Source organism: Leptopilina heterotoma, unplaced genomic scaffold, assembly GCF_015476425.1.
Source record: "Leptopilina heterotoma isolate Lh14 unplaced genomic scaffold, ASM1547642v1 Lhet_275, whole genome shotgun sequence".
Lineage (NCBI taxonomy): Eukaryota > Metazoa > Arthropoda > Insecta > Hymenoptera > Figitidae > Leptopilina > Leptopilina heterotoma.
This window is the reverse complement of record NW_025110983.1, coordinates 1,264,794-1,281,116: the sequence shown is the minus strand read 5'-3', so window position 1 is coordinate 1,281,116 and position 16,323 is coordinate 1,264,794. Positions and strand designations below refer to the sequence as shown.

General features: G+C 26.5%; 1 protein-coding gene across 1 annotated transcript; it reads right to left on the bottom strand.

Moving 5' to 3' along the window:
- Positions 1 to 276: 276 nt before the first annotated feature.
- LOC122503977 (4-aminobutyrate aminotransferase, mitochondrial) lies at positions 277 to 8,112 on the bottom strand. Its single transcript, XM_043614786.1, has 10 exons — positions 7,954 to 8,112; positions 4,919 to 5,049; positions 3,367 to 3,534; positions 3,192 to 3,278; positions 2,848 to 3,043; positions 2,186 to 2,358; positions 1,683 to 1,820; positions 1,442 to 1,599; positions 926 to 1,194; positions 277 to 785 (listed from the first exon to the last, which is right to left on the bottom strand). The coding sequence occupies exons 1-10, from the start codon at positions 8,006 to 8,008 to the stop codon at positions 670 to 672; spliced, it is 1,491 nt and encodes a 496-aa protein (XP_043470721.1). The 5' UTR covers positions 8,009 to 8,112; the 3' UTR covers positions 277 to 669.
- Between the last annotated feature and the right edge of the window lie 8,211 nt (positions 8,113 to 16,323).

Here is a 16,323-nt window from a genome sequence, read left to right as displayed (position 1 = left end):
CTATTTTATATTTCTTGACAGTTTGAGGTTACATAACCCGTTATTTTTAATTTTAACATTTTAAAAATTTTATTTTATTGTTGTTATTTTGTAACATTTAATTAATTACTTTAATTAATTTCAATTAACGGTCAGTTAACGTCAGTTGACAGTTAAACCATTTAAAGACCTCCTTTTTCATTTTGTTACCTACCATCGGTAAAGTAGGAAATTGCATAATGAAAAACAGAAAAATACAAAAATTTCAAAAGGTTAGACAAATAATTAAACAGTACATAAAGAAAAGAATCACTTTTTTTAATACTTAAACAGAATTTACAAATATTCAAAAAAAATATATATATATAATTCTCCCAACATTTTTCGAAATTATTTTAAAACAAATCTCAAGAGGTAGATAGGGAAATATTAATTCTTCCCATAATTTTTAAAATCGATATGCACATTATTTTCAATATATATAATTAAAAAAGAATTTATAATATTTTATTTGTTAACGAGGTTAAAATCTGCTAAATACATTTTCTTGTAGAAAAATAATCTCACGATTTTGTTTTTCAATAAAATGGAAGACAAGTTTTTTTTCTCTACATTTTTTCTGTTTTACCTTTGGAAGACACTGGATGTTTGAAAGAAACTTTAGAAAATAATAAAAATTTGTTATTCTTCTTAATTTTTGAGAACGGAACGAAGAGTATCGAGGAAAATGTTTGCATGATATTCCGTGAATGTAAGAGCGGGCCTCAGTCTAATTGCCTTCTCCCCACAGCCTCCCGATTGAATTCCTAAAAACAACCCCGAAAAAAATTTCCTTTTAGTTTAAATTTCAAAAAGAAAAATTATTTGCTGATTTTTTTAATTAAAAATATTTTTTTTACTTTTTACAAAAAAAAAATGCAAAAAATATTGTAAATTTTTCGTTTACCTTTTGATAATAATTTCTTAACGGTTGAATCGCGAAGCTGTGGTGTCGCGCAATCAAAAGCAATAAAAGTTCCTCGACCTCGGGCTGAATTAATAGCATGCGGTAATTCCCTCTGCATTGTCATTAATTGTTTTAATGTATAGTCACCAACTCGTGCGACTCTATCCAAAAGATTGTCCTGTTGAATCACTTCCAATACCGATTCGAGTAAGATTAATTTACTTGGATCACCCATCCATGTGTTGAAAATTCTGTACGGCTGTTTTGCTCTGTAAATTTTTTATTTTTTTCATTATATCGAAAATAATATCTGTACAATGTACAATTTTAGAAAAATTCATTAGAAACAATTAAAAAAAATGTTTCCTCTAAAATCTTGTTATAGAATTCTGATATACGAAATGCGACGATTTCGCCAGTAATCCCACCGCTGCCACCTTATGAGTTCGCAACCTCTAAAGTAATTATTAATTAATAATTAATGTAATATTTTCGTTGGGCAAAACTATCACTTACTTCATTTCAGGAATGTGATAATAACCGCCCATTTGCATTTTTTTGCTGAACGAAACAACTTCCGGTGGTGATTCAAGATTAAAGTGTTCGTGACACCACATTTTTCCAGTTGGTCCCCCACCCGTTTGTACTTCGTCAATCAAAAGAGCCGAACCATGCTATAAAATGAAAATAAAACAAATAAAAAATAAAACTTATATGTATATTTAAAAAAAATAAATATCTTTGCAAAATTTATCACCTTTTTTGCAATTGCCTGAAGTTTTTGGAAAAATTCCGGTGACGCGTGATTATCACCACCTTCAGCTTGAATTGGTTCAATTATTATTCCAGCCACTGGACTATTTTTCCTTTCGTATTGAACTATTAAATCTTCAATCTGTTGAAATATCGATTAATTACAATTGATTGCAAATTAATTACAATTAAATGCAGATTAATTAAAAAAGCAATACAAATCAGTGAAAATAATTAAAAACTTCGATTTTAATAAATCGATGATACACATTTAGTATAAAATGTTAAAGGTAAAAAATGTGAATTTCAAATTTCGCGCGTCGGAAATAACCAAATGTCGGTAAATATCGTCTACCCCCACCAGAGACGAACGACTCGACTATAAAAGAGTTGCGAACGAGTCAATCGGTGGCATTCGATCTCGAGGCGTCAAGCTTGTTTTACGACAGAGAAATATTTGAAAATAAAGGGGGAAAAATTTTTTTAATTTAAAAAGAGAATATTTACCTCTGCCAAGCATTTTTGATCTTCTTGCTGATTTTCACGAACATTTTCATCAAGGGGATATTTGTACTTAGGGAAAGGTGCTATCGGCCAATCAAAAGCCGGTACATCAATTTTGTGAATATATTTACTGTGAGTCGTTGATAGGGAGCCTAGTGTCCGTCCATGGAAAGCACCTGAAAAAATTAATTCAAAAAAGGTTCTGAACAAATGACCAAAATGGTGTCTTTTTAAAAAAAAAAGTTTCAATTTGCTCAAAACATTGTCACTAAAGGGGTTTATATGGGGTCGATAATTATGAATTTGATGTCGGATTTGAAAAATACAAAATGGCGTAACCAATATGTCAGACAAAATTTTGACGAATAATAAATTTATTATTAAATTTAAATTAATACATATTTAATTAAAAATAAAAAATACAAATTTATTAAAAAATAAAACATACAAATTTTTGTTAAAGAATATAAAAAATACATTTGTAGAAAAAAAGGACATACATTTATTGAAAAATAAAAAGTTAATATATTTTTATTGAAAAAAAAAATCGTAAAACATAAAAGGTTGAAAATGAAAAAAACAAAATTAGAATTTTATGTATTATTAAAAATGGGAAAAAAAAATTGTAAAATTGTTTAATTATTAAAAATAATTTTTTTTATTACCTTTGAAAGACATAATTGAATAATTAGGCGACCCTGGATTGTTATTTATCATGCAACTATCCATTTCCTCCTTTGTAAATGGAGCGCCTTGCCTCTTTTTCTCTGCGTACCAAAAAAAGATTGCTTTAAATGCATTTTCATTTGAACACGAGCCACACATCATTGTTGTTATATTCGACAAACCAGGTGGTGCGACCTAAAATATTATTTATAATATTATAATAAAATTAAAGATTTTTAAATAAATTTTTTTCTATCAATTTTAAAAAATTTTTTTCTATTTGTTCATAATATGTTTATTTTTTTTGTATCTTTCACGAGAAACGAATTTTTTTTTTACTTACGCCTTTCTTCAAAAGAACGTCCTTCAATTTTTTCGGCCAATTTCCACCGGGAAACACTCCCAGGGCCGGTCGGTTGGCAATTATTTTCTATAAATTAATTTTAAAAATTATTATTAATACGTATTATCATAAATTTTTGCTTTAAATTTTCAAAAAGTAAAAAAAGAAAATTTACTTGATTAACAGGGTCGGCCAAAACATCGAGCATCGCCTGATGATTATAACCAAGGGGCATCGATGAAATTTGCATATAAACATCTAATAAAATATTTCCATCAACATCAGACACATAATTACCCGTCGACTTTTCATAATCAACGAATAATTGAACTGAACCAGCTTGCTGAAAAAAAAATTTATTTTTTTTATTTCAAAACAGTTCCCGTAATAATAAGAACTATATATTAATAATTATAATTACAACTATAATCTATAATCAATTTAAGTAATTTTTAGGACAATTTTCTAAAAAATATTTTTTTTAATAAGAAAAAAAAAATTTGTCTAAAAATTACTTAAATTAATATATTAACAAACCACAAAAAAATATTCATCTAATAATAATATATAATCCTTACAAACTTGAATTAAAGATTTTAATAAAAATTTTTGTTTTTTATAAACATAATATTAGGGTGGCTCCAAGGTTTCCACCCATCTTTTGAACGACTGTAATTCATAAACGGTATTAATAATTAATAATATATGCCCTGAAACTGTATCTCCTTTGCTAATTTTTTAGCAAAAAAAATTTTTTATTTTACTAAGGAAAATAAAATTTAGGCGACTATGGAAAATCAGTTGAAATTTTGCTTTAAAAAAAAGTGTCCCCAAGGTGGATTCAAAAATCCATTGAAAAATTTAAAAAAATAGTTGCAAAAATCAATTTAAGGTAATTTTATTTGAAATTTATTGTTTTTGGCTGATAATCAAAGAATCAATAGTTGCAAACTCTTTTTTGTTTATAAGAAGCCATTCTAAAATATTGTTAATTATTTATCCTATTTCATACATTAAACACTAAATTATTTTATTATTCATCATAAAATTTTCCAAATCGATAAAATTTACATTTTTCGTAATATATATTTTGATAAATGTTACATCGTAAAAAAATTTAAAGTGATTTTACATAAAAACACATGGTGGCCACCTCAGGAATAAAAAAGTGGCCACCTTAGGGCAAGGACGACCGTACGCGTACCCTTAAAAAAAGGCCGTTCTTTATAGACATCTGGTCATAGGTTATATTTCAATTTATGGTTATTCCTTTAACATTTGGAAACACTTTGAATTTTGTTCGGAAAAAAGTATTTTTTCTAAAAGGTTAAAATTAACTGTTAAGAGGGATGAAATTTGAACTGCCTTTTTCACGGTGCAATCTGTTAGCAATAAAAATGTTGTTTGAACAAATTTTCGTGGGAAAAAAATAATTTTGAAATTTTTGTCTAGTCTGTTTAATGCAACTCTTATAGGGTCAATTGTAAGTTATTTTTAAGATAAAATTTGAAAGATAAAAGTTGAAAAAAAATATACAGGATGTAACACTGTTATTATTAAATATTAATATACGCTTTCTGTTTACTTATTCGCATAAAATATGTGAACAAAAAGAGTAAAGAAAATATTTTTTAAAATTAAGTAAAACGAAATATTTAAAAAAAAAATTTTAACCTCAAATTATAAAAGAACTTCTACCTTAATTACTATACAAGAAATATAATTACCTGTATGTTATTTAATTCTTTAAATAATTTTTGGGACTGAGGTCCAGGAATGTCAGTCATTACCACTGGCCTCTCAGGCTCGTGAAGCAATGGTCCAGCGGACATAGTTCTTGACCAGAGAATTTCATTTCCTAAAGAGTCAAAAAAAATTTTATTTTTTATCAAAAAAAAAAATTGTTATTTTTCAAAATTTTACATACTCAAGTTTTTTCCAGTGTTAATGTACATTGGAATTAAAATTTAATATTTGAGCCTAGACTCGCGTCCATTAGATTGTAAAATATTTTGAAGTTCAAAATTTGTACATAATAGAAAAAATATGAACTTAAAAGAATTAAATTTTATTTAACATTCTTACATTTTTTTATTTACTTTATTTATTTATTTATTTTTTATTATTAAAAAGTATGATAATAAAATATAGTAATAAATCTTTTAAAAAAATTTCCTTTTGTCCAGTAATATATGTAGTGAATGTATGATACTTATGGACCAGTTTTCTAAATTTAAAACAGATAAAAATAGATATATTTTCTTTAGAACATCCTGAATAAAATATTTTTTTCAAAACTGACACGAAGATTTTTTTCTCAAAATTTTTCCATTGAAAAGTAATTTTTATTCTTATTTTCTACTAGTACTATTTTTTAAACTATCTATTTTATATTATTATTATTATTCTTGTATAGTAAATATATAAATTTATTACTATTTAGTAATAAATTTAAATAAATAAAAAAAATTTATTTATTTGTTTAAAATAAAAAATAATTATTAATTAATAGTAAAAAAAATTAATATTTTTTAATATTATTATTAACAATTATGAATTTATATCTAATTAATATTTATAATTATGTAGGACTAATATTATGTAATTAGAACATAATTAATATAAAAAACAATTTAATGTTATATTTTTAGATTTAAATTTTTGAACTTTCATTATGAAAAAAAAAATAAAAATAAAGAGAAAAAAAATTGAAGAATTATTAGGAAGTCATACATTTGCTATTCGCCAATAAAATAACAGATTAGATTTAACTGATGCCTGTTAACGACAATTGAGATTTGCACTCGTATATAAAAGAGACCAACTCAACTGTAAACTATTGTCCCTCTGGGCCATAAAAAAAATGTAACCCAAATATTCGCTCGCAAAAAAAATCCAATTCAAAATAAATAAACTCAAAAAAGTGCAATTATAATACTTTTTTTTCCAATAAATGTTAATTTTTTTAAAATAGTTATTTATTTACAAAAATAATAATAATAAATGTTAATAATAATAAAAAAATGGTAATAATAATAAAAAATGGTAATAATAATAGTTAAGAAAATATTAATAAAAATAGTGCAAAATAACTATGAAAGAAATAAATTTCAAAAATAGTAATATTTATGAAAATTTTTGTAAGCTGGAAAAATAATTTTTTCTATATTAATATAATTTTTCTACAATAGAAATATAATTTTTTATGATTTTTACTAAAAAAAAATTGTTAATAAAAAAATTAATGTTCTGGAAAAATTAATTAATTAACTAAAAAGATATTACTATTATTGTTGAAGAGAAATACATTAGATAAGAAGAAAAATAATAGAGAGTGAAATAAATTTTTTTTTCACAATGTCTTGTTCTTTTTGTTTTTTTTTTCTATGCCAAGTATAATGAGTTCTCTTTTGCAAAATTAATTTCTTCCTTTACAATCAATCAAACAAGATAAGATAGTAATTGAGAGAATTATAAATTTTTCGAAAATAACATTCAACATTCAGTGAAACTGAATAAATAATAAACAAAAATTCAGTAAATTCGTAATTTATCATTATTCAAAATTAATTTCCAATTTTTATTCTTTTTTTAAATTAAAATTTCTATTTTTAGACACTAAATGAATTTTCTTAAATATTAATACTCTGAATTCATTTTTGTTCATAAAAAAAATCTTTTGTGAAAATAAATTAAACGAAGAAAATTGTTTTTTAAATTTCTCCTAATATTAAATATTTTAGTTTATTTTTTTACATTAAAATTGATGAAAAAAAATAATAGATAGATAAATTAATCAAAAATATTATTTTTCGGATTTTTGTTTTATTTTGTAAAATTCCATTAAAATGTTTTGAATTTTCACAGAATTTTTCAGAATTTAATTAAAATTGTTTATTTAATAATATATTAATTATTAAATAAATGGTTAAATATGCAAATAATAAAAATAATGGAAAGCAAATTTATTTTTAAAAAATCGAATTTGTTTATTATTTTAAAAAAAAAATTTTTATAATTTATAATTATTTTCTTAATGATTAATTTTATTTATTCAACTATTTTCTGTATTTTATTTTTAATAATTCAATCATAATTGTGTATTATATATATAATGCGTAATAATTTCGCGCAGGATTTCCCTTAAATGGACCAAATATTGATCTGGATGCTGGGAACAAAATGTTACATTTGACCTAAAAATTTTTTTAAAAAATTTATTAATCCAATTCTAAACAAAAAGTAAAAAATTTTTTTTTAATTATAATTAATTTATTACTAACCGCTTTAAAATTGACGATTAAATACTAAAATAATAATTAAACAAAAATAGTATCAGGTGGTTTTTTTAATATTAAAATTTTATTTACCAAGACTTAAAGATTATTAGAATATTCCAAGTGATTATAAAAAAAACTCTTATCAAAAATTATAAAGCGAATTTATGAATACAAATCTATGATAACAATATTTAGTTTCAAAATTGTTTCTTGATTTTCAAATTTTTGTCGAACGAAAAAGTTTCAAGTGGAATTTTTATAATTAATTTATAATTAATAATTAGATAAAAATTACAAAAAAAAAATTGTAGAAAATTTTCTAATTTTTTAATTTTAACTTAGAAAAAATTATATTACCTTAGAAAAAATTGTATTGTTAATTCATAAAAATTTATATTATTTTAGAAAAAATTTTGCTTTACAGTTTTGAATTTTATTTGAATAATTTAAATGAAAAAAACTTTGTCAATTTTTATTAGTACCTTTAAGTAATTTTTGACGAGCAGTAAATAACGAAGAACACTTTCTAGCGAGCATTTTTTTTTAATGTATGATATACACAACACAACAAAAACCAGTTCAACTGATTGATGAGAATTTCAGAACGGTACATCCGAAGAGCACAAACTAGACTGAATGCTGATTTATATTTTCTGTGTGTCTCGAACCCCTTTAGAATGGAAACCCGCCCAACCACTTTGCTCACATCTTTCATTGATCCATTCGCACCAAAAAGCGCAGTTTAGTTTTTTCGAAAAATAAATAAATAAATAAAATAAAACTCATCTAAATAATTATAAAATATTTATTACTTTATATTTTATTAATTTTATATTTTTTTATATTTATTATATATATTTATATGTACTTACTATGTATATTTTTTATGTTGATAATATATATTTTCTATATGTATTTATTTTAAATATATAAATATTGCTTAAATACTATACTTTATATATTTTATATTTATATGGTACTATATTTATTTTTTATATTTGTATATATTTACTATATATATTTTTATTATATATATATATATTTTATTATAATTTATTTTACTACACTTTATGATAAATATTAAATTATTCTACAAAGGATATAGGGTACATCAAATAATTTTAATACATTTTAAGAGTTACTTCATTTTATTAATAAAACCTTTTTAAAATAAAAAATATACAAGAAATTTGATACATTTCAAAGATTTCGTCGATAAAAATTATTAAATGCGAAAAGATTAATATTTTAGTGGAAAATATATTTTTTCCTACAAAGTTTGTTTTAAAATTCGCGCGCTACATTTGGTAAACTGTTGATAATTGCAGGAACTGTTTTACCGGCAAATGTGAAATCATGAGTTACCAGTGTTACAGTATTTGGCCACCTGCTCTGCAAGAGACCATAATCCCCGCGTACACGCGACCTAGTCCCTCGCGGTTCTAAATACGATTTTTGATTTTTCTGAATATCGTGAATTAAGGAAATTATATTTTCAAAATTTTATATTAAATATTTAATTTGAAAATTGTTCAATATAGTAAATTCAGTCTCTCTCTCGCTGAGTAGGCCCCGTGTATTATCCACGGCGCGCGAGCGGTATCTCGCGAACGGTTGCTCCCTCGCGAATTCTGATTAGTGCAATCAATTTTTCCACCCCCCCCCCCCTATTGGTGCACCCCCTTTAATAATTTTTTTTTTGAATGGTAATTCTTTGACCATTTTTAAACTTTTTGTAAATTTTCGAAAAATCATCCTATTTTTATGAATTTTTTTTATAAAATGAATTACGTTCCTGTTAAGAAAGATTGTGATACTTGTCCATATGACCCTTCACATAGAATTTTGAAAGAGCGTATGACAAGACATCTTTATAAATGTCGCGAAAATAATTACCCAGCTTCAGAAAAAAAAATTGTATGTCCTAGAGACAACACATACGAAGTTAGAGAATTAAAATTATTAGAATACCACTTAACTAAATGTCACAGAAATTATTTTGTCCCTTACGTATTTAAATAATTTTTTTTCTCTCTTTTTCTTTTCTTCACTATCTAACAAAATGTTGATTCCTAATAATGATATAACTGTAAAACTTTGTAATGCAATTTGTCAAATTGAGAAAACAATTGAAAGCAATTCAGATTTAGAAAAAGATCATTGGGAAACCACAGAATTTTTGGTAAAAAAATTTTGTGTTTTGTTAAAAAATTTTTTTTTAAATAAATTTTTACAGTTAATACGCGCGGAAGTGTTATAAGATTAATATTTCTTAGTGCTTCTGCAGCCTTTAACATCTTGATTTTTCTTATTTAAAGGAAATAGAAATTAATTTTTATTTCTAATAATAATTAATTTTCTAAAATTCGGTCTCTCGAGTGGAAAAATATTACTTCCATTTTCGAAGAGTAAGAATTATTTTTCTTATTCCAATTGTCCAAAATTATCCATCCATTCTATAAAATAAATAATTAAAAAGATTAATTTTTATTCTTTGTAGTATTAGTTAATTTTGTGTTAAATTTTGCCTCTCGAGTGAATTATGTTCATTTTAGAAGAGTATGAATAAATTATCTTTATAAAATGGATAACCTTAATCCTAATCCATCTAGTCGTAGAAAAAGAGGTCATAAAAAGTAGAATTCTATTTCTGCAAATTCTTTAATTTTTACCAATTTAACAAAAGAAATTATTACTATTAAACCAACGGCAATTGTAAAGCCAATTGTTAGGATTCAATCAGAAATAGTAGTTCAAGTAAATAATATCAATCAAGATAATAATATTCTTGAAATTGATCTCACTATTGAAGAAGCCTTGATTCAGAGAAATAGGGCAATTTTTGAGGAAAATCAAGTGAGAAATGGAACAATAAACCCTATTAATGACGTAGAATTGATAGAAATCGATTGAGTTTCTTTAACACACTTTTTTTTGCTGTTTGTTTAATTATAGTGTCAGGATATTTCACAAAATCCAGAAAATTGTCTAAAAGACAAAGAGCCAGCTGGAAGAAGAAGCGTATGCAGGAAATAACCCTGAGCGGAGGAACGTGGCTCCCTTCCGACAAATACCGTAGGAATATATTAAAAATTAGGGCTCAAGATGCCGAGGCTTTTAAAGAGTCAACAATTTTCCCACCTCTGCCAACTGAAACACCAATACCACCGCCGCTACCCAAGGAAGATCCTCCTGAATCTTCCAAACCCTTCGTAAAACCTGAATTAAAACCATATGAATACATCCTTCGGATTAATACATCCTTCGGTTTTCAAAAAATTAAATTTAGATACTAAGATTGTTTTATTTAGAAAAAAACCTATGTAGGCATTTAAATAATCCTGTGATTTGTAAACAATGTATAATTAACTTTAAAAGTAATTATAAAATCCCTAAAAAGGATAATTGTAGCAAAGAAGAATCTACTTATAATAAAGTTTTAGATTAAAATAGAATAAAATTTTTGTTAAATAATTTTTGTTCTCTCTCTCTCCTTTAGTTACCTATGAGTCCAGGAATTAGTACCTGCTACTACAGCAGAAAATAAAGAAGAATTAATAAATGATTTGGACGTTGCTTTTGCTCGATTAAATATAAAATAATTGAATTTTAGAAATTTTTTTTTGAAATGAGTTATGTACCAGTTCAAGTAAATTTAATTACGTGTCCCTATGATCCATCTCATAGATTGAGACCAGAAAAAATCGTTAGTCACTTAATCAAATCCAGAAGGAACAATTATCCTGAATCTGAGGAGAAAATTATCTGTCCTCATACAGGATTGCATGAAGTACGCGTTATGGAATTAAGTTAGCATCTAGAAACTTGCAAAAGAAAATACTTTAAAATTTATAAAAGTTTATAGAAATTTTTATCTCCTTATTTTCTTTTATCGATTTGAAAATGAAAAAATTATAATTCAACAAAATATTGAAAAAATGATAAAAAAGGGAATTATTGAAAATATTCCATCTCCTTATTCAGCTCCAACTAAACAATCTTATAAAAATAGAATTGTTATAAGATTTTGAAAACCCATCACTTCCTTCTTCCAAAAAGAAATAAAAAAAGATAAATTTATTTCAAAATATTAAAATTTTGAACCAAATTTTACTGTTCATACGCGCAGATACACAACAACTGCATTAGCGCATGCGTGTCACTGCAGCATTGAATATTTTAATTATTTTAATTAAAAGGATAATTAATTTTAATTAAAAGGATAATTAATTTTAATTTTCTATAAAATTAAAATTAATTGCAAAATTTCTACTTTCTCTAATAGAATATATCTATTTTTGAAGAATCAGAAAATATCCTTATCATCCAAAGAAAATTTCTCTAATAAAAGGAAAAGAGGAAATTAAAGATTCGTAACTATTCCAAATAGTTCATGGATGTATCATAACTTGATCAAAAAACCTATCAAAATTGTTTCTACTGCAATTGTTAAGCCAACATTACGGGTTCCTATCCAAATCGAGCAGGTGCAACCCCTAAACTTTGTTGAGATAGATTTAACAGTTGAAGAAGCAATATTGTTAAGAACTCTAGCTCTTGCTGAGGAGAATCTAGTACGAAATTCTACATTCCCAGAAATTATTGATTTAACGGAATAGTGATTGATTCTTATATTTTTTTTTAGTGTCTGAATATTTTACGGCACCGAAGAAGTTGACCGGAACACAAAGAAAGGCTATTAATAGGAGACTAGCCAAAGCTAAAGCAGCGAAAGGAGAATCTTGGTTACCGATCCAAGGATTTAGGAGATTAAGAAGAGAGCGAGACGCTCTTAGCCAAAAATTAAACGTTATTGAAGAAGAACCTTTAATATTTCCACCCCTTCCCAAAGAAGTGGAAATTGTACCACTTCTACCTCTTCCTAAAGACGAAGAAATAAAAACAATTCCTTTTCCTTCTAAGGGAAACCGAGGTACACCGGTAGAAGTAAAGGTTCAACATGAAGAAAATTGTTTCATGGAATTACAAGTGACAAGAAATAACAAAACTTTCTTCTTAACCCCCAGAACACACATCCTAAAATTAACGGGAACACAAACCATGTGTAACAGTTTATTACCCTCATTATATCAAGTTAATGAAAATTGGTATAAGATCTTGCCATTGCCAGTGGAAGCACGAGCACCAGTCATCCTGCAACCATCCAAAACCAACGAATGGAATTATCTATATTAAATTGCTATTTTATTTTATTTCTTTCTAAATTCTTGTCATAATTATTCCTGTACTGAGAATGAATCGTACTACGTTAATCCTTGGATTGATCTTAGTATAAATTCATTCTTACATTCCATTTTTTTTATTTCCATTTTTATTATTTTAAATACAAGTGACTCCTAAAAAGACTATTTACCCTTGATTCCGAGACCAATTATTGAACTGTAGAAAATCTCAGTTCGAGAAAGATCTCATTCCACTTTTTATAAATTTTTCCATCCTTAATTTTCTATTAATCGAATCAAAGAATAGAAAAAAAAACAACAAAAGTAATCTCAAGCTATTAGACGCAAGTCTAGGCTTAAAATAAATAAAATATAATTGAATTTAATCAAAATTATATTTTTATTTAAATTTGATAAAAAGTATCATTACGAACCATAAAATTATTATTTTTGGGACGTAACACAAGCTTTAAAAGAACAACTTTTTCGTCTCGTCAAAACTATAATAATAGCGAATTGATGTATTCGAGAAAACAAATTAAAGCATTGGCTGAAGAAAATAGAAACTTGAATACTATATTGTCAGTCGTTTGGTATCTTGCTCAACTGTTCCCGAGAAAAAAAGAATTATTGATGAAATAGATTTTGCTTTCAGTCGACTAACAATTTAATTTATTAAAATTTTTTTTCATTTTAATAAATTAATTTTTTTTTATTTTCTCCAAATGAGTTACGTTCCTGTTAGAAATGATTTGGACACTTGTCCCTATGAAACTTCCCATAGGATTTTAAAAGAACGCATGGTCACATGAAGTTCGTGAAATGGAATTAGAGTACCATTTAACCAAGTGTAACTGGAATTATTTTGTCCCTTATGTTTTTAAATAATTAAAAATTTCACTTTACTATCCAACAAAATGCTGATTCCCAAAGACGATATAATTGTTAAATTGTGTAATAGACTCAGTAAATTATAAAAAACTGTGGAAATCAATTCTGATATAGAAAAAGACCACTGGGACACTACCTAATGAATTACCTAATGAATTATGAACTAATGAATTACCTAATTCATTAGTTGATAACGTTGACAGATTAAATAAGGCTGTACTTATCTTAACTCGCGTTAATAGAGAACTTATGAATATTATGAGAGAAATCATTTCCGGCACAACGGTCGAAAATACGATTTTTGATTTTTCTAAATATCGTGAATTAAAGAAATTATATTTTCAAAATTTTATATTAAATATTTTATTTGAAAATTGTCTAACATAGTAAACTCAATGTCTCTCTCTCTCTCTCTTGCTCCAATGGAATATAGTTCTTTCTCTCTCATTCCTAAAGTAAGCACATCGCTTCACGCATAACGTAGCAGGTAGAGTCCCCGCGTACAGCTGCCTAGTACCCGCGACTCCCGAGCGTTATCTCGCGAACGCGAAGTCCCTCGCGTTTTTTAACACGATTTTAAAATTTTTTTTTACCCCTTTTATAATTTAAATAATAGTACATTTTTTTTTACTTTTGAATATTCCATGTATATATATATATATATATATATATGAATGTACATCTATATATGACTATATATTTCTAAAATGGATATTCAAAAGGATCATGAAAAATTTGCTAATGCTATAGCGGCCAATGCTTCCGAACTACAGTATCTAAGGAAACAAGTGAAAGCTTTAGCCGAAGAGAATAGAAATTTAAACACTATCGTCAGACGACTTGTAAACTATTCAACAATTCCCGGTAAAAGAACTATTATTGACGAAATTGATTTCGCTTTTACCCGTCTGACTATTCGTTGAATTTTTTATTTTTCTTCGCCTTCTCAATCTTCATTGAAAAAATTAAATAATTTCTCTTTTTTTTTATTTAATCAATTATTAAATTTCTTTTATTTTAAAATTTATAATCGAATTATTGGATTTTTTTTTGTAATGAGATACGTTCCTGTCAGAAAAGACGTAGAAACTTGTCCTTAAGACCCTTCTCACAGAATTTTAAAAGAGCGCATGGTCAAGCATCTTTATAAATGTCGCGCTAATAATTTCCCTGCGTCCGAAATTAAAATTTTATGTCCTAGAGATAACACGCACGAAGTGAGGGAATTAGAGTTAGAGTATCACTTGACTAAATGTCATAGGAATTATTTTGTCCCTTATGTTTTTAAATAATTTATTTTCCTTGTTTCATTGTTTGACAAAATGTTGATTCCTAAGGATGATATAATTGTTAAATTGTGTAATAAATTGAGTAAATTAGAGGAAACTGTGGAAATTAATTCCGACTTAGACAAGGATCACTGGGATACTACCTCTTCGCTAGTAGACAACGTAGATAGATTAAATAAAGCCGTAATTATCTTAACTAGTGTCAACAAAGAACTTATGACAATTATAAGAGAATTTGTTTCCGGTACAACCGTCGTAAATAAATCCGCAAATTCTGCGAAATTTGCAAGAAAAATGATCATAATAGGGATCAATGTTATTCCCAGAATAACGAAAATGAAATGAAATGCCAAATTTGTGATCGTACGGGACACGTTGCTCGTACATGTTTTAAAATTCAAATTTGTCCAATTTGTAAACAAACTGGACACCCAGAAAAATTTTGCCGACAAAAACAAACTCCCATCTTGTGTCAAATTTGCGAAAGACCGGGACACAATGCTAAAACATGTTACCAATTAAAATCTAACAAATTTTGCAAATTTTGCAAAACAAATTCCCACTCTACAGACGATTGTAGAATGCAAAATCGAACAGGTAACCCTATGGCGCAATTTCAATGCCAATTATGCAATGGCATAGGTCATACCGCGGCGAGATGTAGAAATTCTAATGTTAATGATAATTTAGATGAAATATGTTCATATTGCAAAACAGCTGGTCACGTTATACAGCATTGCATGAAACGAGCAGTAAATAATGCGCGCAATTCGGGAAACGGGAACAGTCTCCACAAAATGAGCCCAAAAATGGAGACTCCAGCGTACAATGGGCGCATACCGAAAGTAATGGAAACAGAAAACCTACCGTGCGAATAAACTCGATAGGAAAAATCTGTCGCAAAAATAGTCCCTATATTAATTTGAAAATCTCTAGGGAAACTGATAATGTCGAAGTCTTATTAGATACCGGAGCAGAAGCCAATTTATTGAAATTAAAATGCGTACCAAAAGACAAAGTAATCGATAAAACAAAAACCTTTCAAATTTTCGGAATAGGCGGTGAATCGTCGGAAACACTAGGACAAATAACCCTTAAAATTGTCGGTTTTGAAATTGATTTCTTAATAGTTCCTGATGAAACCTGCATACCCTATGACGGAATATTAGGTATTCATTTTTTTATTAAAACTAATAGTAAATTGAATTTTATGACACAAAAATTAGAAGTTGACAATTGCATAAGGATCAAAATGAGAAGGAAAACTTTGACTCCAAACGACGAAACTAATGACGTATACAGTATAGAAGTCACTAATACTCTGGGACAACTTCCCCACATGTTCATTAAAAGTGCCATTACTAACAAACCTTATGACTTTTTAATGACCAAGTTGGAGGAGCTAAATACTATTCCATTATAGATTTAGCAAAAGGTTTCCTTCAAATCAAGTTAGATCCTAAAGATTCTCACAAAACCGCGTTTAGCA